The 27,579-nt window shown below is 45.8% G+C and overlaps 1 protein-coding gene across 1 annotated transcript in view; it reads right to left on the reverse strand.

Annotated features, from left to right (window-relative positions):
* Positions 1-10,444: 10,444 nt before the first annotated feature.
* Positions 10,445-27,579, reverse strand: part of LOC127568514 (synapse differentiation-inducing gene protein 1) — a 51,959-nt gene continuing 34,824 nt past the window's right edge. The window contains exon 4 of the mRNA XM_052012357.1: positions 10,445-10,619. Within this exon, the coding sequence (XP_051868317.1) occupies positions 10,461-10,619 (159 nt within the window). The 3' untranslated portion in view covers positions 10,445-10,460. The remainder of the gene's footprint in view (positions 10,620-27,579) is intronic.

The raw sequence follows: 27,579 nt of genomic DNA on the forward strand, positions 1-27,579 counted from the left end.
TTTTCTGCGTTCCTTTGAAACACATCGGGAACTGCATTTCCAGCTCTCTCTTCAAACTTATCGGGTTCAATGGAAAATGTATTATACTACTGGGTAACATCTAAAAATAAGTGAATTAAAAGTGCATTGAGATATTAATAAGCATGGCATCCAATAATCTGCAAAAACCTGCCAGTCTGATACTATCAAAGTGCCCAGTGTGCTGAATTAGCAAAGTTTTACTGTACAACACCAGTATGTTATGCTAAGCCTTTCTCAAACAATGGAGTAGAACAATTCCTTCTGGATTACAGAGTCCATTCTGCAAATTTAGGACGAAAGTCAGAGCCTTAAAAAGTATTTGATGGAGAATTTATTGGAAAGTTATCTTTGGTTATGTGACGGGACTTCTCCTTAGAACGGGGAGAGATTTAATAGAGGTGAAGTATAAGGTCAAGTAATAAGGAGAAATGAACAGAGGGCTTGGTAATCAGAGGACACAGATTTCAGGTGATTGGAATTCAAAGCAGAGATATGATATGGAGAAGTAATTTCACACACCAAGTTTTACGATTAGGAATTCACTGCAGGAAAGGATAATGGAAGCAGATTCAACAATAACAGAAAAGTAAATTAAATAAATAATTCAAGACGAAAATATTGCAGAGCAGTGGGAAAGGGGCAGGGGAGTAGGAATAATAGAACTGATGCTGACACGATGCCTCCAGTGGCTACCAGTGCTTTACTATTCTGTTTCCATGCCAAGAAAGAAATGTCTTCTAATCTCTGTATAACTCAGTGCTGAACAGGGGTATTTTATTTCAATCTTTATTCTGTTAATCCCAAAGAGTGTATTTTACTTAAGTCATAACCCAGTTAGGAAAGAAGAGGATGTTTTACCTGGACCATAATCTGTTTATTACTGAAGAGAGCACATCGCTCGAACCTTAAAATCGAACAGAGTATTATATTTAAGTCCCTATCGAGTTAATATTGAAGAGAACACTTGCACTTGATTTAAGTCCAGCTTCTATCTGAAAGACTATCTTATCTAATTAGAACGAATTAGTATTGAATAAGTATTTTATTTCAAACTTTGTTCAGTTAATTTCAAAGAGGAAATCTATAATTGAATTTTTATCTCGGTTCTAGCAGAAACTATCTTATGTCAATACAATCAGAATCAAAATTATTATCACTGACATATGATGTGAAATTTGATTTTCTGCGGGAGCAGTACAGGGCAAAGACATAAGTTACAAAAATAAAAAAACAAAGCAAAACAAAAGGAATGACGAGGAAGTGTTCATGGGTTCATGGACTGTTCAGAAATCTGATGGCAGAGGGGAAATTGCTGTTTCTGAATCATTGAGTGTGGGTCTTCAGGCTCCTGTACCTCCTCCATGATGGTAGTAATGAGAAGAGGGCATGTCCCGGATGGTGAGGGTCCTTAATGATGGATACTCCCTTCTTGAGGCACCGCCTCTTGAATATGTCCTCGATGGTGGGGAGGGTTGTGTCTGTGAGGGAACAGTCTGCAATAAGTGGGTACCTAAAACAGTATTTTATTTGGTTTTATTTGTTAATATTGAAGATTCATTTTCTTTGGATTGTCACCTGTTTTCTACCTTGTTTGAATGTACAGTAACTAATATTGAGAAGGGTATTACAATTGAATCTTAATCTAAATAATATTGTAGGATAGTTATTTTAACTGGTTTTATATTATGAGTATGGAAGAGACGTGCATTACTTGAACTCAGTGTGGGATGCCTTTGGTGAAGGACTGATGCTGTTAATAGCCGCAAGGCATCTATTCCTGTCTTGATAATGGCAACACTTAAATTCCATACGTTGGTTTTTCAATCTTTAATAAAAAAAAACACTGGTCCCCAATGGCTTGTGTTCCTAAATTACCAGCACACGCTCTGTCATTTTTTGTTGCCATATTTGGAGCACCGATCTCTCTCAGCCAATGTATTGAATCATCTTGTGTCAAAGCTACTCAGTAAAAAAAACTTTAAAATTTTATTCTTCCCGTGCAATTGTGTGATTCAAGGACACACATATTGTAGACTCCTTGTTTTAAAATAAATTTGCCTCTCATAAAAGCAGCTTCATCCAAATGTAACTGTACATGATAGGAAAAGAAATTAAATTTTCCTGAAAATTTGGTCGGCTCTTATTCAGCACTCTGTTTTGATGTGTAAGGCACCGGTAGCAAACATTCTGTTGGAGGAACTCAGTGGGTTGAGCAGCATCTGTGGGAGGAAAGGAATTATCGAGGTTTTGAGTTGAAACCCTGCATCAGGACTGAGAGTGGAGAGGGGGAGATGGCCAACATAGGGAGGAAAGGGGGAGCAGTGAGGCAGGGGCCCGAGGTGATTGGTGGACTTAGGTGGGGTGAAAGGTGACAGTTGGGTTATGCCAGATAGGGGAGGGGAGGGGGTGGAGGGAGACAGTGGGAGGTGGATGATGGATGGAGGCAAAGAGAAAAAAAATTGAGAGGCCGATGGAGCAAGGTGGGGGGAGGGGAGTGTGAAGGGAGGAGACAGCTGTTGGAGGGAGATAAGCAGGAACACAAAGGGCTGCCAGTGCTGGACTCTGACAAGTAAAGGAGGTGAGAATGGGAGCCATTAGAGGAGAGGTGAAGGGCAGATGGAACCACAACCAGATGGTTGGGGGGGGGATGGGGGTGTGGAGAATCCTGTGGGTGAACTGTGTGTGGTGGGTGGATGGAGCCAGGTGGATGGATGATGGGGGGGCAGGGAGGGGGTGCTGGCAAATTGCTACTTAGTTTGCAAGACAACAGTAACCAGGTTTCCACAAAACAGAAAGACATCCAAGCTTGGCAAAACCTTGGTTCGGCCTTTCCTGCTTAATCAGTGTTAATGCTGGAATCCTGGTGTCAAGCTTGTAAATTCAGAGATTGGAAGAGATCCTTTACCTTCTGTTGTCTGATGTTTGAAGTACTCTTCGGTGCACAGTAGTCTTCAGTTAAGACATGTTTTACAGGGTTCTTTGTATAACAACAGATCCCGTAGAGTGAACATCATTATTCTCCTGAAAGTGTATTTATAAACACCACCCACATCTTTAGTGATGTTGAAAACCTGTCAGCTGAGCTGGGGCCAGAAAGCTCCCTCGGTCACTGATGCATGACCAGGCAGCAGATTGGAGTGGGAGGGGGTGAGGGCGGTTCAGGGGAGAGGATTACGGGGCATGTGGGTGGGCAAGCTTGGGGGTGGGGTGGGGAGAGGACACTGGGAGGTGGTGGCCTGTGGAGGTGGCCTGGGGTGGAGAGATGATTGGGAAGGAGGTTGGCCTTGGAGAGGTGATCAGGAGATGGAGGGAGGATGGGGGCTGAGGGGAGGCTCATGGAAGGGATTGGGGCTGAAAGCAGGGTACTGGGTGGAATAGAGGTGGGGGGAACCAGAGGAGAAAGAAGAGGCATGAAGACCCATCACTGTGGATGAGGATAGAAAGGAAGATTAAGGCTTTGGACAGTGGACAGCTAGGCATGGGCCTTTGAAGTGATTTTGTGACAGACCATAGACTCTGGTCAACATCAAGACCCTTGCTGAGGCAGTGTCATTACCACACCTCGTTTGCCTGCTGAAGTTCACCGCAACTGATGTCAGTCATGTGCTTGACACCTGTCACTGCACACAGCCCATGGGCTCCGTGTATAAGGCCTGCACTATACTCAAGGAAGGCCTGTGCTGTGCATAAGGAAGGCTTGTGCTGTACGCAAGAAAGGCTTATGTTGTACACAGGAAAAGCTTATGTGGTACACAGGAAATGCTTGTGCTGTACACAGGAAAGGCTTGCGCTGGCACAAGGAAGGCCTGTGCTGTACACAGGAAAGGCTTGTGTTGTACACAGGAAAGGCTTGTACTGTACACAGGAAGGGCTTGTGTTTTACACAGGAAAGGCTTGTGTTCTACGTAGGAAAGGCTTGTGTTTTACACAGGAAAGGCTTGTGTTGTACACAGAAAAGGCTTGTGCTGTGCACAGAAAAGGCTTGTGTTTTACACAGGAAAGGCTTGTGCTGTACACAGGAAAGGCTTGTGTCTTACATAAGAAAGCTTGCTCTGTCCCCATTTGTGCAGTCAGTAATACATGCGGGATCCTGAGATTCATAAGTAGAAGCAGAGTACAAAAGTGTTGTTGAACCAATAGAAACTCCGGTTTGGCCACAGCTAGAGCTTTGCGTCTAATTCAGGGAAGTGGAGGTTTCAGGGAGGCTGCAGAGAGCCTCACTGGAATGGTCCCAGGGATGAGGGATCCCACTTTCAGGGTGAGCCTGAAGAAGCTGGGCCTGAGCTCCTTCAAACGAAGGAGGTGGAGAGAGGATCTGACAGAGGTGACTGGGTCCTGATGAGATAACCAGTGGGAAACAGTTCCCATGGCACAGGAACCAGGAGGCTCAGACTCAACATTTTGTGAAAAAGCTTTTTGTTTACGGAATGACTAGGATCCAGAATTGGATGGGACTTACGGGAGAATAATTCTCAGGACTGTGGGGAATAGGATTGAAGGGAGTGCTCCACTGGGATGGGCCAAATGGCCTCCTTTTGTGCTATAACCATTCTATGATCCTATGATATTTGTTCTCAGTCTCTGGAGTGAACCTAGCCTGTGTTCAAGCCCACCAGTCCTTTCATTATCACCTTACACCCATGGCTTTGACTTGAACGGGAGGCTATTCACTCAGCAGCCCCACTTGATGCCACGCGATTCCACTTTTTAGCTTCAGTCTATGCAATAAAAGATGTTCCTCTACCTTCTAAATAACTGAAAGTGCTGCCACTCCTATGATTGATGAGACGAATCAATCCCTCTTTAGAAACTGAATCAGTAAGACACCTCAGACATGACATATGAATCATCATTATCATCTCCGAGAAAGATAGATTTAAGCTCAGGCACCTGAGATTGGTTGGCAGTGTTGAAGGAATCAGTACATTTATAAATGACTGCAGGAGTGTTAAGACAGGAATGTAATCTGAAGCTTGATAGCTGTTACTGCAGAATGACTCCTTATGACCAGCACACCGTTCCAGTACCGTAATCCATTTAAAAATTCTCTAGTAAATTTATAAGTGACTATAATCTTTTATGAAATGAAGGGGAGAATACCCCCTTCCTAAGCTGTGCACTCAGAACTATGACCTGTACTGCAAATTACCCCTTGGTAGCACTTGGAATGTTTGTGCAATGGTGGAGATTGTGAATAAGTTAACGATTATATCCCATACAATTAACTTTTCCAATAATTAGCCTATTATGCATTGAGTGTAGGTGCAGAAGAAGAATAAATGCCAGTGCAACGATCAACACACGTTCAGGAAACTCTCAGGATCAGAGCAGTAGTCAGAGCGAGATTAGTGATTAGTTATTGTAACGAATCACGGACCCATTCACGATATGGAGGCGTGTTTATTTTTAAATACTTTCCTTATAGTTCATAAATCTGCAAATCAAGATACTGATTGCCAGTCCTAATGAGTGACTTTGGGCATTAGTTCCAATAGTTCTTGTGGAGCGTTCAGCCTCTGTTGAGAATTCTTCTTCCTGTCCACTGGGTTTGATGGACACCTGTCACAATGTCTGACTGCCCATCATAAAATGGATTTGATGGACACTGGCTACAGTCTCTCTGTACTTTGTAAACATTCCTTCCTCATGAAAACAAAGCATATAAAAAGGTTCAGTTTAAGGAATGAAGCAAAACCCTATCCACAAATAGTCAGTATATACAGTAATTTTGCCAGTGTTTCTATTTACATATATATGTATATAAATGGGAAATTCCAGTATGGAATTCAATTAATACACATCCAATTTTACATGCAAACAAAACTTAAACCATTGTTTTAATAATAGGGCATTCATTGATTGTAAAATTTGAACAAAGTGACAATTGGCTTTTTTTTCACCTTCTGCATGCTTGACTCTCAGAAGCGTGATAAGTGGCTTAATCGATCTGTCAAACTTATACTTCTATCACGTTTCACCTGCCCTCAGTGCCATAGGTGTGTTGTCCTTTCTGGGTTTGACCAGGTTTTCACACTGAGTTGACAATTAGCTGAATACACTGGAATAACATTTCAACACATCGATGTTACAGTCAGCACTGAGGAACCACTCCTGCCTATGCCCTGTGGTGAGAGCAAGTGAGTGCTGTGGAATTGAGGAATTCTGGGAACTGCAAGCAGAACTCTGTGGTAAATCAGCCACATTGATGCAAATCAGTGCAGGAGACAAAGCTAGCGGCAAAGCTGAGGCTTTGTAAAGTAGATCTTTCCATTTCTGGTTCCAAGTTCTGGAAGTGACGTAGCAGATGTGGCCACAGGTAATGGATGGTATCATGTTAGCTTATCAGTTTATCCCACGATAAGCAGTTGCGGTTTCCTCTGTAGGATTAGTTTTGAATAGAACGTGTAATGAGATCAGCGAATTCGGACACAAGAAGTTCCAAAAACAGAAATGTGATAATGATCCGATAATCCATTTGAGTGAGAACGATTGGACGCAGGGACAACTCTGCATTGCTTCAGAATACTGCAGTGGGATTTATTACATCATTCACCCGAGGGCCAAACATCTCAGTTGAATGATGGCACCTCCAAGCGTGTATGGGTCCCTCAACAATGCAGCATGACTGAGCTAGACTTGAGCCAATGACCTCTGGTGTCAACTGAGCCAAAGTTTCGGTTGGTGAAAATAATTGCAAGAAGAGATAGATCAAGCAGTAGTGGTTAGATCGTGCCATGGTCGGACTTAAGAAGCGAATGGGGAGAGGGGCATTGGTTGGGGAACACAGAGAACAGAAGGTAGCAAGGGAAGTAGGGAGATTAGAAGTCACAGGGCTATTGGCAACTGCTGGTGCTTAAGGACACAAATGCAAAGTTCTGTTGAAGGAACCTTTTGCCCACTACTTGTAAAGAGCAATTGATTACAAAATGCTGCCCAGTTTCAACTTCCTGGCAGAACTCAGCAAGTCAGGCAGCATCTATGGAGGGAAATAAACAGTTGACGTTTCAGGCCGAGACCCTTCATCATTTTGTATGTGTAGCAGATTCCAGCATCTGCAGAACCTCTTGTGTCTCCGTTCATCTTCCTGGCAATGGTTAGAAAGCAGTGAACCACTCTGCAGAGGGGAGTTTGGTGATTATGTCATTACCATTAATACCGTGGAGTTTCAGAGACAGTGAAAGCTACCTGCTGTGGGAGAGCAGATTGCCTTCTAGCCCATGTCACAGGAGATAGTGCTGGAGTGAAACAAAGGTTTGTTTCAAGTATGCTTTTGAATCAATGTGACAAATGAAGGAAAGACCATTCACCCACTGTGTCTTTTTTGACATTCCTTTGACTCTTAGCTCAACATTCCCTGGAAAGCGTGAATGGGCGGAGCTTAAAATCATTGGGACATGAGTGGAATCCCACAAGAGGCTGCAATTACTTCCCAAATTTAGATGTTAGGATGAAACGTCACCCATCCAACTGTACTGATGTGTGAGTGGAATTCTGACTGCCCAAATACATGCATCAAACCAGAGGGATCTTAATGGATTAAGAGAGCAGACAAAGATATGACAGATGGATTTCAGTGAAGGCAAATGTGAGGCCATCATCTGTTTCAGAAAGAAAAATAGGCAGAGTATTTTCTCTGGGTAGCACGGTAGCGTAGCGGTTAGCATAATGCTATTATAGTGTCATGATCGGGGTTCAATTCCCACCGCTGCCTGTAAGGAGTTTGTATGTTCTCCCCTTGACTGCGTGAGTTTCCTCTGAGTACTCCAGTTTCCTCCCACATTCCAAAGACATACGGGTTAGTTGGGTGTAATTGGGCGGCGTGGGCTCGCTGGGCCGGAAGGGCCTGTTACCATGCTGTATAAATAAAGTTTTAAAGAAGTTTCTAACTGGAGATTGGAGGAGGCTTAGGAGTCCATGGAGATTGACAGGAACGTAAAATCATTACGAACTCCAATGGGATGCTATCCATTATATCCAGGGAACTGGAGTACATGGGTGGAAGTGTTGGCAAGCCACACCAAATCCTGTTAGGCCACACCAGGAGTACTGGGGAGACTGTGGGCAATATGCCTCCCCACCACTGGGAGGCAGTGCAGAGTAGATTCACTAGGATGATCCTTGGACTTTAAGGGTTAGATCACGAGGAACAATTGCACAACGTGAGGTCCAAAGCTCCAGGGCCAATTTGATCAACGTTTTCAAGATACTTGGAGGGACTATTTTCATGAGTTAGGTCAAAGGGCACAGCTTGAAAATTAGATCCTTCAGATGCATGGGTCGAGTAGGTGTTTTTAAAACTGTTATTGTTTAATTTGAGACTTTGCTTTTTAATCAAAGATATTAAGAGATGGGGGCCAATGGAGCAGGGATGGGGTGGGGAGGGGGTGGTTACAGGTCAGCCATGACCCTACTGAAGGGTGGAACAGTCTCAAAGAGCTGGGTGCCCCCTTGCTTCTCTCTTCCTCCTTCCCTACTTTCCCTCATTGTTGGAACACCAGACCCAACAAAAATATATTTGAGGCTCCAACTGATCTGCAGCTACAGGAGCCTTTCAGGAGAGTAAGTCCAGGCAAAACAAAAATCACTCACTGATTTCATTCCAGCTCAGATTTTAAGATTACTTGGCCCTTCTTCTGGACCATTATGAAGAGAAATGTTCGGAAGTTGAAGTTACCGGATGGATTCAGCCAAAGATCAACTACTTTGGCCGAAGATAAAATGGGAGAAGATGCTTCGTTTGGACACTCATGGTTATCTGCCTCCTCAGGACTGCATGCCCCGATTTCTTCTGATTTTTCTGTGGGTCCAGGTGCAGCTGATACCTACACTTGGTATCTCACTCATGGGCAATGAATATTGAATTCTCCCATTTTAAGTAATCCTCAGCCCCCCTTCCCCACAACACCCCCCCCCCACCCCCACCATGCTTCTCTTCTTCCCTTTCCTGGCCTCTTTCTTTCCACCTTTTTTTCCTTTCTCTCCTTACGTTTGACCCATCCCCCGGTGGATCGGCTCTCCCCTCCTCCCCCGCACCTGCCTATCACTACCTCTTACCTGCATCTACCTATCACCACCTTGTGCCCACCCCACCTCCCCTCTTTTGTCCACCTACCACTGCTCCACTTTTCCCTGGGCTTCCCCTTTTCCTATCTTCAGTCCTGAAGAAGGGTCCTGACCCGAAACGTCGACCACCTGCTTTTCTCCACGGATGCTGCCTGGCCTGCTGAGTTCCTCCAGCATCATCGTGTTTATCATCTAGATTCCAGCATCTGTAGTCCTTTGTTTCTCTTTCTCACTCACGGGGTCTGGTGACTGTGCATATATGGAAGGCATCACACAGGGTCCAATCAATAAGGTTGAATGCCCTCGTGCCCTGCTCAAACCCCAGGCCGATGGCCAGAGAGTTCAGCCCGGATTTTGCTGATCACAGTGGAGTGGCCGAGCCTTGTTCCAACCCAGTGGAAGGGCAGCCTTATCGATTGGAAACACTTCCTCTGTCCCATGTGGTTGGCTGGGGTTGGTAGGCTCACAGCAGGCCTGAGGGGAGGGAAGCCCATGCGTGTGTCACGAACAGGTGTGGGGTCCACTGTTTGCCACATAGATGGGTGGTGTAAGACGGGAGAGAGACTACAGGGACTGCTGCCCATGTCTCCTATGCTCCAAGAAACAGAGTCCTAGCCTGCCCGCTGTGAACCTGACCGGTAACCAGTTTCAGAGTAAAATTAACCAGAGGCTTCTGAGCCAGCTGTGACACAAGGCAGCCAATGAGAAGACAGAATGAAGAGGCAGATGGAGTGACAAAAAACTGCAGATGCTGGAAATCCGAAATAAAAACAGAACAGCCGGAAATACTCGGCGTCTGTGGGGGAGAGAAGGGCTCATTGGGGTTTGTGTCCCTCTGAGAGGTCGTGGACTTGAAATGTGGAGCCCACTTCTCTCTCCACAGTTGCTGCTTGGCCTGCTGAACATCCCAGCAATTTCTGCTTCTGTTGGGAGCTGGATGAAGCAGAGAATGGATCCCAGAGCTACCATAATCTCTGTGAATGCCGCACCGTGCTAATTTAACCCAGTTCCATTCTCTTCCGGACTTGAGTCACTGTCCAACGTGGATCGGAGAAAGCACCCCTGTCCTCCCCTTAGCTGTGTTGGCTGATGGGGGGGCTTGACCCCTGGCAAAGAGTGGCCACCCCACCACCTTCACCTCACCTGCGGCTGTGCACTGATGTGATTAATTGCTGCAATGAACACATTGATGAGCTTTTGGTTTGGATTGATCATTCCATTGGCCCTGTTGGAGCTGGTCAGCTCGCTACCTGACTTTGGGGTTTCTCTAGCACGGCCCTTCCACGGACGGTGTCACCTCCCCCCCCCCCCAACACCCTACACCCCCCTTCCCACCACCCCACCGATGGCACCGGAGAGCTCTGCCGGCCAGCATCCTACAAGTGGTTGTTCTTGGACAGGTAGGCGATCAGCGCCACGGCCACTCCCACGTAAATGCCGGTCCCGATGGTGATGGAGAGGACGGCCAGGAAGAGGGCCCGCCTGGAACTGGAGCTCGCGTGGTGATAGTCACCCTTCGCCACCCCCTTGTTGGTCTGCGGCAGAATCAAGAGAGAAAAAAGAACGATTTAGTCAATGAGAAATGGCAAACTTCTGAACAGCAGCTCAATAACGAAGCTGCTTTTCTTTTGCAAGAGAGGTTGCCCAACTTCTACACTCGATGCCCTGACTGATGAAGGCCAGGGTGCCAAAAGCCTTCTTCACCACCCTGTCTACCTGTGATACCACCTTCAGAGAACCATGTACTTGTACTCCTGGGTTTCTTGGTTCTACAATACTCTCTGAGTCACAGAGTCACACAGCACAGAAACACAGCCCTTTGGTCCAACTCGCCCATGCCAACCAATATGCCCATCTAGTCCCATTTGCCCATGTTTGGCCCATCTAGTCCCATTTGCCCATGTTTGGCCCATATCCCTCTAAACCTTTCCTATCCACATACCTGTCCAAGTGTCTTTCAAATGTTATTATTGTACCTGCTTCAACCCCTTCCTCTGGCAGCTCATTCCATATACACACCACCCTCTGTGTGGAGAAAGTTGCCCCTCAGGTTCCTATTAAATCTTTCCCCTCTCACCTTAAACCTATGCCCTTGATTCTCCTTTTCCCTCCTCCTTTTGGACCTCCTTCTTATCCCTCTCTCCCCTGTCACTTCCTCTCTCCCTCTCTCCCCTCTCACTTCCTCTCTCCCTCCCTCCCCTCTCACTTCCTCTCTCCCTCCCTCCCTCTCTCAGCCTCCACTGCCCTTTCTTCCTCCTTCTCACTTGCTCCACCTAACTCCCTTCCACCTACTCCCTGCCCCAAAGAGGGCCTTTTTCCCCCTTCCTCCCACCCCTGCCACCTCCTGATTCCCTCTCTCCCTCTCCCTATGTCACTCCCTCCCTCTTTCTGCCTCCCCTACCATGCCCTCCTTCACACCCTCACTCTCCACCTCCCCCCCTCCACCATTGTGCCTCCCAGCCAAACTGAAGGTATATTTCTTCCCTATGGTATACATAGACGACGCAGTGAGAACATCAAACAGATTCCAGCATCACGAGGCTCAGGTCCTGTGGTGTCACAGTCCCGCTCTGCTGCTTTTTCAATGACGTTCCTTATGCCAGGAATGAGACATATTCACATGCAAGGCAGCCAGAGAGAGCCTGCGTGAATAATCAATCCTGACGCTCCCAGATTTTACCAAGGCGGGAGGAGACTCCTCCTATAACGTCGCTGCTGTCATAACCTTGAGGGTAGCAGGTTCCTACAAATATTGATAATCTTAGAATGTAAGAAACAGAAGCTGCAGTTGGCTGCACAATCTCTCAAACCTGCTCTACAACTCACAACATCAATGTCTCAACTTCCCTTTCCCACATTGTAGGTACTGAGTCTTTCCAACTGCTCTGTCCCTTACAAGGGCCGTGCTTTGTAGTTTACAACACAGGTGACTAGCATCCCTTGAACTATTAGCTTAATTGAGGTACAACAGAGAGAGCAAGAAACAGGGGCTCCATTCACAGGGTTTCTATTTCCTTGAAATTATGTTTCTTTAGACTCAGAGCAGCAAGACGCTTCATAATAATTAAAAATTAATTAAAAACAAACCTGCAGCTGCAGATGGAAAGAGAAATGAAGTTAACGTTTGAGGTTGAAGATGTTCTGATGAAGAGTTATTGACTGAAACATTTCTCTTTCCATGGATGCTGCTGAGTGTTTCCAGCATTTTCTGTTTTCCTTTCAGGACCCTTTACCGGATGGAACTGGCCAGTGTTAACAGGAAGGCTGTAATTCCGAGAGGTCTTGGCTGGGTGGATGTAGAAAGGTTTTTCTTGAGGGAGAATCTAGATCATTGTTTAAAAACAAGTGGTCACCCGTTTAAGACAGAGATGGGGTGATTTTTTTTCCCCTCTCAGAGTCACGGAGTTGTGCAGCACAGAAAGAGGTCCTTTGATCCACCTCGTCCATGTCAACCGTGATGCCCATCTACGCTAATCCCATTTGCCAACATTAAGCCTGTATTCCTCCACTCCCTTCCTGTGCATTTTCCTGTCTAAACGCCTTTTAAACATCGTAATGTATCTATCTCCACTACCTCCTCTGGCAGTTAGTTCCATATAACCACCTCCCTTTGTCAGAAAAACTTACCCCTCAGATCCCCTTTAAATATCTCCCTCTCTCATCTTAAACCTGTGCCCTCCAGTTCTAGACTCCCCTGCCCTGGCAAAAAGATTCTGACTATCTATCCTGTCTACGCCCCTCATAATAATAAACCTCTACAAGGTCACCCCGCAGCCTCCTACATTCCAGTGAGAATAAACCCAGCCTATCCAATCTCTCCTTATACCTACAGCCCTCCATTCCAGGCAATATCTTGGCGAATCTCTTCTGGACTCTCTCTGTTGCTACCACATCCTTCTTGTAGTGTGGCGACCAGAACTGTACACAATACACTAAGTGTTTTGGACCAATGTTCTGTACAACTGCAACGTGACATCCCAACTCTTGTATTGAATGCCTTGTCCTATGAAGGCAAGCATACCAAATACCTTTTTCACTAGCTTATCCACTGGTCGAGAATCTTTGGAGCTCTTCCTCAAAGGGCAGTGGAAGGAGAGTCTGAAGATTTTTAAGGCAGGACCTCCACCATCCAGGCTGTGCCCTCCTCTCACTGCTGCCATGAGGCAGGAGATACAGGAGCCTGAAGACTCACACCTCAAGGTTCAACAACTGCTTCTTCCCCACTGCCATCAGGTTCTTGAGCCAACCTGAAAAATCCTAATTCTACCTCAGACTATATTTCCCTCAACTTGCACTAATGTCATCATGTTTATTTTTGTTCATTTTGTCGAGTAAGTCATGTATAGTTTATATTAATTTAAGTTTGTGTGATTTATGTTTGTCATGTACTGTGCTGCCGCTGTAAAAAGCTAATTTTCATAGCACTTACATCCTGAGTATGAATGCCCATGACAATAAACCTGAACTTGATACTTGATAAGCAAAGAGTACCCCAGATAGACAAGAATACGGAGCTGAAGTTACAAAGTCAAAGTCAAGTTTATTGTCACGTTGTCATAAGCACAAGTACATGTGTGCACAGGTGCAATGGAAAACTTACTTGCAGCAGTATCACAGACACATAGCATCATATAAGCAGCATTCACAAGAAAAACATAAATTAAACACAATTTTTACAAGAAAGAACACAGTTAGAACAAAAAGAAACAAAATCCGTTTTAGTGCGAAGTGATCTATGTGGTCAAGGAGACATAAGAGGGACTGCAGATGCTGGAAATCTGGAGCAACACACAAAATGCTGGAGGAACTCAGCGGGTCGGGCAGCACCTATGGAGGGAAATGAACAGTTGACATTTCGGGCCAAGACCTTTCATCAGGACTGGAAAGAAAGAGGGCAGAAGCCAGAAAAAAAGGGGCAGGGAGAGGGGGAAGAGCACAAGTTGGAGGGTGATAGGTGAATCCAGGTGAGAGGTGGAAGAAGGTAGATGGGTGGGGGAGGAAGTGGGAATGGTGTGAGGAGCTGGGAGGTGATAGGTGGAAGAGGCAAAAGGCTAAAGAAGATGGAATCTGATGGGAGAAGACAGTAGACCATGGAATAAAGGGAAAGTGGTGCAGAACCAGAGGGAGGAAGGTGTGGGTGATGGGCAGGTTGTGATGGTGGGGGAGGGGAAAGAGAAGGGGTAATGGGGCCAGAAGGATAAGAGAAAACAAAGGGGGTGGGGGAAACATAGGCGAGGGGTTACCAGAAGTTAAAGAAATTGATGTCAGCTTGGAGACTCGCAAGATTGAATATGAGGTGTTGTTCCCCTAATCTGCACCCAGCCTCAAATTGGCAGTAGAGGAGGCCGTGGACAGACATGTGGGTGTGGGAATGTGAAGTGGAATTAAAATGGCTGGCCACTGGGAGATCCTGGCTGTTATGGCAGACGGAGTGAAGGTGCACGATGAAGTGATCCCCCAATCTGCGTCGGGTCTCACCGATGTAGAGGAAGCCGCATGGGAGCACCGGATGCAATAAGTGACCCCAATAGATTCACATATGAAGCGCTGCCTCACCCGGAAGGACTGTCTAGGGCCCTGAATGGTGGTGAGTGAGGAGGTGTAGGGGCAGGTGTAACATTTGGGACAGTTGCAGGGATAAGTGCTTGGAGGGGGATCGGTTCAGAGGGACGAGCGGACAAGGGAGTCGTGGAGAGATCGATCCCTGCGGAAAGTGGAGAGGAGAGGGGAGGGGAAGGTGAGCCTGGTAGTGGGATCCCATTGGAGATGGTGGAAGTTGGGGAGTATGATGTGTTGGATGTGGAGGCTCGTGGGGTGGTAGGTGAGGACAAGGGGAACCCTGTCTCTGTTATGTTGGGGGGGGGATGGGGTGAGGGTAGACATGCGGGAAATGGAGGAGATGCGGGTGAGGGCAGCATTGATAGCAGTGGAGGGGAAACCCCATTTACTGATAAAGGAGGACATCTCGGATGCTCTGGAGTGGAAAGCCTCGTCATGAGAACAGATGCGGCAGAGACAGAGGTATTGAGAGAAGGGGATAGCATCCTTGCAAGGGTGGGAAGAGGTATAGTCAAGATAACTGTGGGAGTCAGTAGGCTTGCAAAAGATGTTGGTAGATAATCTGTCTCCAGATATAGAGACAGAGAGATCAAGAAAGGGGAGAGAAGTGTTGGAGACGGATCAAGTAAATTTGACGACGGGGTGGAAGTTGGAGGCAAAGTTGATGAAAATGACGAGCTCAGCAGTCGTCAATGTAGCAGAGAAAGAACTGGGGAGCATTACTGGTGTAGGTTTGGAACATGGATTGTCCCATGTAGCAAATGAAAAGGCAGGGATAGCTGGGGCCCACGCAAGTGCCCATGGCTACACCTCTGGTCTGGAGAAAGTGGGAGGAATTGGAAAGAGAAGTTGTTGAGGTTGAGTACCAGTTCTGCCAGACAGAGGAGGGTAGTGGTGGAGGGGAACTGGTTGTGTCTGTTACCAAGAAAGAAATGGAGAGCCTTATGGCCTTCCTGATGGGGGATGGAAGTGTACAGGGACTCGACGACCATAGTGAAAATGAGGTGGTCGGGGCCAGGGAACTGAAAGTTGGTGAAATGATATAGAGCATGCGAAGTGTCACGGACATAGGTAGGAAGGGGCTGGATCAAGGGGGACAAAATGGAGTCAAGACACGAGTTCAGTGGGACAGGAGCAGGCGGAAACAATGGGCCTACCAGGGTAGTTAGGTTTGTGGATCTTGGGTAGGACGTAGAAACAGGCAGTTAAGAGTAGGGGAACAATGAGGTTGGAAGGTGCAGAGGGGGAGATCTCCGGAGGTGATGTGGTCAGTGATGGTGCAGGAGACAGTGGCCTGATGCTTCTCAATGGGGTCCTGGTTCAGGGGTAAGTAAGAGGAGGTGTCCGAGAGCTGCAGTCTGGCCTCGGTAAGGTAGAGGTCAGTCTGCCAGACTTCAACAGCACCACCCTTGCCTGGGGTTTGATGGTAAGGTTGGGATTAGTGTGGAGAGAGTGGAGAGCAGTGTGTTGAGAGGGGGTGAGGTTGGAATAGGTGACGGGAGTGGTGAAGTCGAGATGATTAATATCACATCAGCAGTTAGAGATGTAACGATCCAGAGTGGGCAGAAGGCCAGAGGGGGGTGTTCAAGAGGAGGAGAAGGGCTTAAGGTGGGAGGAGGGGTCATCGGTGGAGGGTGGGGAATTCTTGCCAAAGAAGTAGGCCTGGAGTTGGAGGCAACTGAAGAAGAGCTAGGGCATTTTGAGATAAAGGAGGAGGTAGTGTTTGGTCTCTTAAAGCACATTAAGTTGGATAATTCCCCAGGGCCAGATGGGATATACTCCAGGATATTGAACCATAGAACCATAGAGCACAAAACAGGCCCTTTGGTCCACCATGTTGTGTAGGCATGAGAGAGGCAAGAGATGAGATTGCTGGGGCTTTGACCAATATCTTCATGTCCTTTTTAGCCACAGGCGAGGTCCTAGAGGACCGGCGAGTAGCTAATGTTGTTCCATTATTCAAGAAGGGAAACAGGGATAATCTTGGTAATTTTAGACTGGTGAGTCTCACATCAGTGGTAGGGAAATTACTGGAGAAGATTCTTAGGGATAGGATTTATAGGATTTATGAGCATTTGTAAAACCATAGCCTAATTAGGGACAGTCAGCCTGGTTTTGTGCAGACAAATCCTGTCTTGCTAACTTGATTGAGTTTTTCGAGGAGGTGATGAAGGCGATTGATAAAGGTAGAGCTGTGGACGTTGTCTACATTGTCTACATTTGGCAAGGTCCCTCATGGGAGGTGCATCCAGAAGATTAAGATGCATGGGATCCACCGTGAATTGGCCATTTGGATTGAGAACTAGCTTGCCCAAAGAAGACAGGGGGTAGTTGTCGATGGGACTTATTCTAGCTGGAGGTCTGTGACTAGTGGTGTTCCTCAGGGATCTGTACTGTGATCTCTGCTGTTTGTGCTAAATATAAATGACCTGGATGAAAACGTAGATGGGTGGGTTATTAATTTTCAGATGATACGAAGATTGGTGGTGTTGTGGATAGCATAGAAGACTGCCAAAGGAAACAGCAAGATATAGTTCAGTTGTAGATATGGGTGGAGAAATGGCAGATGAAGTTTAACCCGGCCAAATGTGAAGTGTTGTACCTTGGGAGATCAAATGTAAAGAGACAGTACGCTGTTAATGGCGAGACCTTTAACAGTGATGATGTGCAGAGGGATCTTGGGGTCAAAGTCCATAGCTGCCTGAAAGTGGCTACACAGGTTGATAGGGTGGTAAAGAAGGCATATGGTATACTTGCTTTTATTAGTCGAGGAATTGAGTTCAAGAGTCGGGATATCATGTTGCAGCTTTATAAAACTCTAGTTAGGCCGGATCTGGAGTACTGCATTCAATTCTGGTCGTCCCATTACAGGAAGGATGTGGAGGCTTTGGAGAGGGTGCAGAAGAGGTTTACCAGGATGCTGCCTGGATTAAAGGGCATGTACTATAAGGAGAGGTTGGACAATCTTGAGTTGGTTTCTCTGGAGTGGCAGAGGCTGAGGGGAGATCTGATAGAAGTTTATAAGATTTTGAGAGGCATACACAGAGTAGACAGCCAGTATCTTTTTCCCACGGTTAAAATATCTAATACCAGAGGGCATGCATTTAAGGTGAGAGGGGGTAAGTTCAAATGGGATGTGCATGGAAAGTTTTTTTACACAGAGAGTGGGGGTACATGGGTGGTGGTGGAGGCAAATACGATAGAGGCGTTCAAGAGGCTCTTAGGCAGGCATATGAATGTGCAGGAAATGGGGGGGATATGGACATTGTGTAGGCAGAAGGGATTAGTTTGGTTGGGTCTTTGATTACTAACTTAATTAGTTCAGCACAACATCATGGGCTGAAGGGCCTGTTCTTGTGCTGTACTATGTTCTATGTTCTAGCTCGGTGTCATGGCAGGCATGGAACTCCTTGAGATGTGGGCGCAGGGGTAGAAAGGGAAGGCCCCTGCTGAGGACAGAACGTTCTGCCTCAGAGATGGGAAGGTCGGAGGGGATAGTGGTCATATTGTTGCTAAATTGTAGTGTTTGGGTTGTGCCGGTTGGTTCAAGAACCAGCTACTCCTGCTTCTAATTTGTATGCTTGTACGTCTGAAAAGCCACTAACCCCATTTTGAAGTCATTACAGTCAGTGAAAATCGTTCATCATACTTTGATTGATTTGTCCTTTGCAGAGAAATAAGAAAAAATTGGCAGCTACTTAAATGATCTAGCTCTTTAATCTTCCCGAATGCCCATAAGATGTTCACCTCTAATAGAGCACAAGGTGCTCAGTTTTACAATTCTTCAACAAATGGCCACCAACTCTTCAGAACACTGCCACGGCTGGATAAAATATGGAGGGCTTCTTAGCAACCAAGTCAGTTACTAGGCAACAGACATGTAAAAGTAATTCAGCAGATAATGAAGGAGTGCAGATTTAAGTGATTGTAGTCTATTCCCAAGGCTTTTGATTTGTTTCCCTGATTAAGAAATTATGGCTGACATTAAATTTTGTGTAAGGAATTCTTTTGAATTTGCATTGTCAAATGAGTCTACAAGATAAATGACACAGACCTCCAAAACAGAATGATGAGATATACCACGTGAACACTCAACCTCTTTAACTAATGACATCTGTGGATATAAGTGTGCAGTGTCCTTGTCTCCAAGTTAGAAGATGTGTTCAAAACCATCCCAGGGAACTGAGCATGAATAGACTGCAATATTGGGGGTGTGCTGCCCTGCCACAGGACACTACTTCTACAAGGGCTTTTAAATCAAAAGACCCACCAGTCTTTCAGGAGAATGCAGATTATTACTATTCAGAGAATTATCATTCCTTGATCCTCCTGTTCTCCACTCTCTACTCCCTTCCTGGTGAACCGTGCCCAGAGCTGCTCACTGTATGCAAATAAAAAAAAACAAACCACAGATGCTAGAAATCTGAAAGAAAGACAGAAAATGTTGGAAACACTCAGCAGGTCAGGTAGCATCTGTGGAAAGAGAAACAGAGTTCACGTTTCAGGCTGAAGATCCTTCTGAAGGGTCTATGATCAGAAACATTAACTCTGTTTATTTTTCCACAGATGCTGCCTGACCTGCTGAGTGTTTCCAATAATTTCTGCTTTAAAGAAGACACAAGAGACTGCAGATGCTGGAATCTGGACCAACAAACTCAGCAGGTCGAGCAGCATCTGTGGGAGGAAAGGAATTGTCGATGTTCTGGATCAAAACAACTGCATTAGGTCCTGAAGCAGGGTTTTGACCTGAAACGTCAGAAATTCCTTTCCTCCCACAGATGATTTTTTGCTTTAAATACTGGTCACTACATGTCTGCAGGAGCTGGTCTAGTGTTTTAATGCAGACTGAGTATGCTTTCTTGACTTTTGCACCGTATGCCTTTATGTATCAAGTTCTTATGATTCGTTATTGCTTTGTAATGTAGGAGTCTGTAATGTAATTAGCAGGGTGAAGAATGGGGACCCAGTGATGTATTAATCAGCAATTTCATAAGGCCTTTAATAAGTTACCACATAAAAGGGGGCATTGAATGGGATGGGATTGAGAATTGATTAAAGTACAGAAACCAGAAAGTAATCTTTTTCAGGACGGCAATCTATCACCAGGATCAGAATTGCTTCTTGGTTGCTTACAGTCGAGTAAAAAGTTAAATAAAAATCTAAGCTTGCTGAAACACAAGAATCACAGAATAGCTACAGCGAAGAAGATGGTCATTTGATCCATCAGGTTCATGTTGGGTCTAAACGTGAACAATTCTGCTAGCCCCTCTACCTGTATCACAGGTACAGCTCTCCCCACCATCGTGGCCATCTACAAGAGGCGATGTCTCAGGAAGGTGACATCCATCATCAGGGACCCCCTCTATCTGAACCATGCCCTCTTCTCGATGCTGCCACCAGGCAGGAGGTACAGGAGCCTGAAGACCCACACCTCAAGGTTCAACAACAGCTTCTTCCCCACTGCCATCAGGTTCTTGAACCGACCTGAAAAACTCCAATTCTACACCAAATTATATTTCTTTTCTTCTCTCTCTAAACTTGCACTAATGTCATTGCATTTATTTTGTTGCGTAAGTTATGTCTAATTTATGTTAATTTATGTTTATGTTAACTCATGTTTGTCATGTTTGTAATGTACTGTGCTGCTGCTGCAAAAAGCTAATTTTCATGGCATTTATACCCCGGGTCTGTATGGCTATGTCACTAAACTTGAACTTGAATTTGAACCCCACCCTCTCCTGCATTTCCTTCCTATCAGTCACTTATCCAGCTCCCTTTTGGACACCAGGATTAAATCTGCCTCCTCTACACCACCTGGCAGTGCACTCCAGATCCTAATAACTTGCTGGGTACAATGTATTCCTCATGGGAGTTTTGGTTCTTTTGCCAATCACTTTCTTTCTCTGCTAGAAAACAAAACAGAAGGGCAGAGGTTGTGAGAGATTGAAAGATGTTCGTACTCAGAGGGACCCGGGTGTTCCTGTACACAATTCACTGGAAGTTAACATGCAGGTTCACTTGTAATTAGGAAGCCAAGAATTTGAGTACAAGAGTACAGATCTCTTTCTCTACTAGTATTGTGCCCCAGTGAAAATGCATCAGAATTCTGGTCTCCCTATCCACTTGCAATGAAAAGATTGCAGCGAAGGTTCAACAAATTAATTTCTGATGTGGCAGGATTGTCATATGAGGAGAGATTAAGAAGATTGGGACCATATGCTGAAACAACAGAAAATGCTGGAAATACTCAGCAGGTCAGGCAGTATCTGTGGAGAGAAAATCTCCTGTGTACAGTTTTGGTCACCTTATTATAGGAGGGACACCACTCGAAAGAGTGCAAAGAAAATCTACGAGAATGTTGCCAGGATTCACAGGCCTGAGTTAAAGGAAGAGTTTGGGGAGGCTAGGACTTCATTCCTTGGAGTGTAGGAGACTGAGGGGTGACCTTATAGAGGTGTATAAAATCATGAGGGGCATAGATAAGGTGAACGCACACAGTCTTTTTCCCTAGGAAAGGGATCCAAAAACTAGTGGGTATAGGTTTAAGCTGAGACAGGAAAAATTTAAAAGGGACCTGAGGGACAACTTCTTCACGCAGAGGGTGATGCGTATATGGTACGAGCTGCTGGAGAAAGAAGTTGAGGCAGGTACAATAACAACATTTAAAAGACACTTGGACAGATACATGGAGAGGAAAGGTTTAGAGGGATACGGGCTAAACACAGGCAAATGGGACTAGCGTGGTGGGCACCCAGGTTGGCATGGACAAGTTGGGCTGCAGTGTTTGTTTCCATGATGTTTTACTCCATGACTCCATGGGGTGGAGGCTGACAGGCTCTTGTCCCGGGGTGGAGAACTCAGAACTAGGACAAGAAGTCAGCAAAACACTAAGATGAAGAAATATTTCTTCAGTCAAGGGACTGCAAGTTGTGGAATTCTCTTCCTCAGAGGGCTGAGGACGCTGGGCTGCTGAGAATATTCAAGGATGAGACTGCAAAACACTTTGGTACACTGAAATGGGGAGTGGGTGGGAAGGTGGATAGCACACATGGTTAGCCATGGCCTTACCGAAACTCAGAGCAGCCTTGAGAGACCGACCACGAGACTCATTCCAGCTTCTATGGATAATTAAATATTGGCCAGGAAGAAACTCCTCTTCTAATAATGACACAATGTTTAAAGTTTAACCCTCAAATGATGGAAGCAGATTGCAACAAGCCACTGAGACTACATCACACACCATTTTATGTGTGCACCCCAGGGGGCTCTCAAGCATGAGTGAAGACATAGAGTCATGGAGATATATAGCACAGAAACAGGCCCTTTGGCCCAACTCGTCCATGCTGACCAAGACTGACCAAGCTAGTCCCATTTGCCTGGGGTTCGCCTATATCCTTCTGAACCTTTCCTTTCCATGCACCTGTCCAAATGTTTTTAAAACATTGTTGTTGTAGCTGCCTCCACCACTTGCTCTGGCAGCTCATTCCATATACCCACTACCCTCTGTGTCCCCTTGGGTCCCTTTTAAGCCTTTTCTCTCTCACCTTAAATCTATGTCCTTTGGTTTTAGACTCACTTACCCTAGAAAAAAGACTGTGACCACCCACCTTATCTACACCCTTCGTGATTTTATAAACCTGCACAAGGTCACCACTCAGCCTCCAAATGTGTCAAAACTGAGGAATAGTGGGAAAGGGGTGTGCTTACAAAGCACAATTCCCAAATAGACGATGAAGTACGCTCGAAATGTAATCACTTCTGAAGCAAGAGGTTTAGCAAGGAGGATGACTTTATCATCAGGCAAGCAGCCAGTAACCTGAGCTGTGTGGTTGCTGATGGCACATCAGAAGGATACAGTCTTCCAGCTACTGCTCCCCTGAGTGCTAGGGATTTCCTGCAGAACCGCTCGTGGGGAAGAGGAGTTGGCTAAAACCCCAAATGATACAGCAACGTCCATTCCCCCTCCCCCACCCCAACCACCCCCTCCCCCCCCCCCCCCCCACCGCTGTCTCTGAATTGAGACTTGACTCGGTTGCATTTGACTTTTCCCCACAGCCTGGGGAGAGATCAGAATGGATCATATTTCTCAGTTATTGAATTTCACTTCAGTGAGGGCAGCTAATAGTACAGATGTGAAATACCTCTGTGCAAGACCTCAAGGAGAGATTCTGCAAAACTATTGCAGCACTGCCTCGGGGTCTGAGTGCGAGCAGTAAGCTTTTTCCTCTGAGGTCCCTGGTCTGTAAGATATTATCTGTCTGATATTTACAGGGCTTCCTACCATTGCTGCATTGCAGTCTCAGGAGCTGGATAAAACAACGAGGAACGTGTCAGAGTGCACATCCCTCTACTCTGCACGCATTCAACTCAAATCCAATACAATTATCCTTAATGAGAGTCTCTGCTGACTATCTGAATTTTGCCCACACACTACACCTCCCCCAGTAATTAATGCTGGGCAGATTCAAATGCAATATTCTACAACCGCTGCTCTGTGTAGAGTAATTGGGCTGTTGGAACACATCCCGTGAAACATTTGCTGGAAAAACAAAGTGCTGCAGTACCAAAAAATGTGAAATAAAGGGAAAACAAAAAACAAACATGAAGAATGTGCGAGATTGGGTTCTATCTGAAGTGATGTGCTACATTGCCAAATGGATGTTTTTGCTGTTTCTCTAACTCCAGTTATAAATCCATTTGTTGGATCTCACTCAACATCAGAATCTCCTGAAACTCTCATTATGAACAAAAGGCAACACTTCCAGTGGGCACTGTCCCTTCTCAGCAATACTTCCAGTGGGCACTGTCCCTTCTCAGCAATACTTCCAGTGGGTACTGTCCCTCCTCAGCAATACTTCCAGTGGGCACTGTCCCTTCTCAGCAATACTTCCAGTGGGCACTGTCCCTCCTCAGCAATACTTCCAGTGGGCACTGTCCCTTCTCAGCAATACTTCCAGTGGGCACTGTCCTTTCTCAGCAATTCATCCAGTTGGCACTGTCCACTCTCAGCAATACTTCCAGTGGGCACTACCCCTTCTCAGCAATACTTCCGGTGGGCACTGTCCCTTCTCAGCAATACTTCCAGTGGGCACCGTCCTTTCTCAGCAATACTTCCAGTGGGCACCGTCGTTTCTCAGCAATACTGCCACTGGGCACTGTCCTTTCTCAGCAATTCTTCCAGTGGGCAATGTCCCTTCTCAGCAATACTTCCAGTGGGCACCGTTCCTTCTCAGCGATACTTCCAGTGGACACGGTCCCTTCTCAGCAATACTTCCAGTAGGCACTGTCCCTTCTCAGCAACACTTCCAGTGGGCACTGTCCTTTCTCAGCAATTCTTCCAGTGGGCAATGTCCTTTCTCAGCAATACTTCCAGTGGGCACCGTTCCTTCTCAGCGATACTTCCAGTGGACACGGTCCCTTCTCAGCAACACTTCCAGTGGGCACAGTCCCTTCTCAGCAATACTTCCAGTGGGCACTACCCCTTCTCAGCAATACTTCCAGTGGGGACTGCCCTTTCTCAGCAATACTTCCAGTTGGCACTGTCCTTTCTCAGCAATACTTCCAGTGTGGGCACTGGAGACATAAAAGTCTGCAGATGCTAGAATCTGGAGCAAAAACCAAACTGCTGGAGGAACAAAGTGGGTCAAGCAGCATCTGTGGAAGAAGTTTCAGGTCAAGACCCTGCATGAAGCCCGATGCATGGTCTTGACTTGAAATGTCGATAATTCCTTTACCCCCACAGATGATGCGCGACCTGCTGAGTTCCTCCAGCAGTTTGGTTTTTGTTCCGGTGGGCATCGCCCTTTCTCAGCAGGGAGTGCAAGGGAGCGTGAGACAGCATGCTAAGTGACAAGGCTGTGCACATCTCAAAATCTTTTTCCCTGGGTGGAAATATCAAATACTGGAAGGCATAGCTTTCAGGTGAGAGGGTGAAAATTTAAAGGAGATGTATGGGGCGAGTTTTTTTTTACACAGAGAGTGGTTGATGCCTGGAACATGCTGCCAGGGGAGGTGGTGGAAGCAGATACAATAGCAATGTTTAAGAGGCATTTAGACAGACACATGAGCAAGCAGGGAATGGGGTGATATAGATCACATGCAGGCAGATGTGCAGTTTAAATTGGCATCATGCTCGGCACAGACATCATGTGCCAAAGAGCCTGTTCCTGTGCTGCACTGTTCTATGTTCTATGTTCTACATTCTATGTTCTACATTCTGTGTTCTGTGTTCTACATTCTACGTTCTACGTTTTATGTTCTACATTCTATAGTCTATGCTTTATGTTCTGTGGTCTACGTTCAGCTTCCATGTTCTATGTTCTACATTCTGTGTTCTATGTTCTACATTCTATGTTCCATGTTCTGTGTTCTACATTCTGTGTTCTATGTTCCGTGTTCTATGTTCTACATTCTGTGTTCTATGTTCTATGTTCCATGTTCTATGTTCCACATTCTGTGTTCTACGTTCTATGCTCTATCCCTATGTCTGAGGCTAAAGCTGCCAGTTTGGTTTCCCAATACCTGGATGGAGGGTTTTCACCTCATCCAATACCAGACATGGGAAAACGGGAGGGCGGATGGGTCAGGAATCATCAGTGTCTTCATGGGTGTTGATGCTGGGCTTTTGGATGACATTGCTGGGACACAGCAGGTGGATGGGAAATCAGGCGGGAAGACTGGCAGGGACTCAGGGAGCACCAGAGGTACAGGGAAGAGAAGCCCTGGCAGGCAGATTATCCAACGGCAGCTGGGCAGATGTGATTGGAACCTCTGGCAATGGCCACTGGGAGACAGCGAAGGGGAGGGCACAGTCAATGACTGGCAGACAGGCCGAGAAGGACACAGAGGGACAGATGACCACTGTCACAGCCTGACACCATTACTGACCTTGGAGCTGTGGTGGGGGCAGGAACCTTCAGGGGCATCATCGCGTTTAAATCAACACCCGTATTTTCTTCATTACAGCAGCCAGTACAATTAATAGATTGCTACCGCACTGACTTGGGGACTGCACTTTATCAATGTAAACTACTTCTCATCTTCGCCCTGCGGCAGATTTCCGGACATCAGGAGAACAGAAAGACATGGAGATAGTGCAGGAAAAGGGCACTGAGGTGAACCATTAGCCATGATCTTGATGAATGGTGCAGCAGGCTCAAAGGGCCGAATGGTCTTCTTCCCCCCCCCTCTTTTGTTCTTAAGTTCTAAGAACACATCGATAGGGTCGAATGACTGAAGGATTCAGTCCCAGTATTTGGACTGAATCTGTCAATGATGTGACCCTCTCAACACTTAACAACACCAATGTCAGCAAGAGTCACACTGGTAATGAAATCCACAAATTCAGGCAGTTTTACTTCTGACCTGTTTTGAGCACTAAAAAAAACTACTGCCTGTAAAATGTGTATTTTAAGTAGTTCCCTGGTGGAATGACTCAGTTTTTAACCTCACTTCCCCTCCACTCCCACAGGCTGTTTAATTCTTTTCATTTGTTCTCGTAAATTAAATCCACCAGCTAGAAAGACTCAGAATCACCTGGAAGGTGATTCAGAATCTCAGGAGCCTTCGGTCACTTTACAACCAGGTCATGGGCAACCTGAAACATAATCAGAAAATGCTGGAATTATTCAGCAGATCAGGCAGCATCTGTGGAGAAAGAAAACAGGGGAAATCTTTCAGATCAATAGCCTTTGCTCAGAACTGGGCAGATCAAATGGTTGCACGGAAAAGGGAGTGAAGGCGCAATGCGAATAAAATGGAGAGTCTGTGGGAGGTTGAAGATCGGGAGAGACTGAATGATACAAGAGCGGGTGATGCTGGCTGAGAGAGAGTGGTGAAGATGTCTCCCGAGGAAGTGTAGATGGGAGGACAAAATCTAAATACCGATGCAGGAGAGAGAGAAAACCCAAATAGTTGAAATGTGAGATAATGTGCTGGATATTCACTATCTAGGTCCAGGATGTTTATTGCTATCCTTGGCTTTTAACACAGCAGAAGAAACCATCCAAGGGTCACGATGCTTATCGTTAAATAATTTAAATTCCTAACTGGTCCTCCTGCTCATCCTCTTGCCCAAATCAAGAGAAACAATGCTGTCCATATTGACCTGATTAAGACAGTGACCTGACCAGGAGAAACAACATTGTCCATGTTAACCTAATCGAGATGCTCCATCCAATCGACCTGATTGATGCAATTATGAAACTTTGCTTGCAGATGAGGTTATTACTAGATGATTTGTTAAAAGAAAACGATATAAATATCAGAAGGCAGTAAGAGTTGTTAGGTGTTACAGACATGAAGACGTAGAATCCACTCCTCAGTGTTGGTCCAAGAAGGATCTCTTCCCAGAACTTTCTTTCTATGATGGATGACTTGTTTGTCTGCAACCCATTGGTATTTTTTTTCCTTTGTAGAATTATAACTTCTGTTGGAAGTTACTCCTCGAATTAAAATGTGATCCATTTAAAAGGAAATGTGTTTAATCTGCTTTGTTAGCTGCATCTCCGCCATGGGTGGTGGGGGCGCGGAGAGGGGGGCACCACTTGAAATAGTGATTATTGACAGCTAAACCCCTTCAGAAAAGAGACCAAAGTGGTTCAGTAAATTAGTCTTTGAAATATAAGTTGATGCAGTGTAATCTCCTGAAAGTGAGGGTACTGGTACACACTTACTGTATAACTGATAAGACTTAAGGTTTTGACTGAAGTTTAGGACTCTAGAATGGCCACACTCAATACCATCACAATACAACACTGGAAAGTCTGATTACCTTCATGAATTCCTTCTTGAGGCTAGATGGCTGTAAGGTGTCAAGTCAGATGATGAGGTGCTGCTCTTTGAAATTGCATTGAGTTTTGCTGTGGCCATATAAGAGGCCAAAGACTGAGAGGTGGGAGTCATAGAGTTCTACAGTACTGAAACAGGCCCTTTCGT

The sequence above is a fragment of the Pristis pectinata genome, chromosome 3 (genome assembly GCF_009764475.1).
Source record: "Pristis pectinata isolate sPriPec2 chromosome 3, sPriPec2.1.pri, whole genome shotgun sequence".
Lineage (NCBI taxonomy): Eukaryota > Metazoa > Chordata > Chondrichthyes > Rhinopristiformes > Pristidae > Pristis > Pristis pectinata.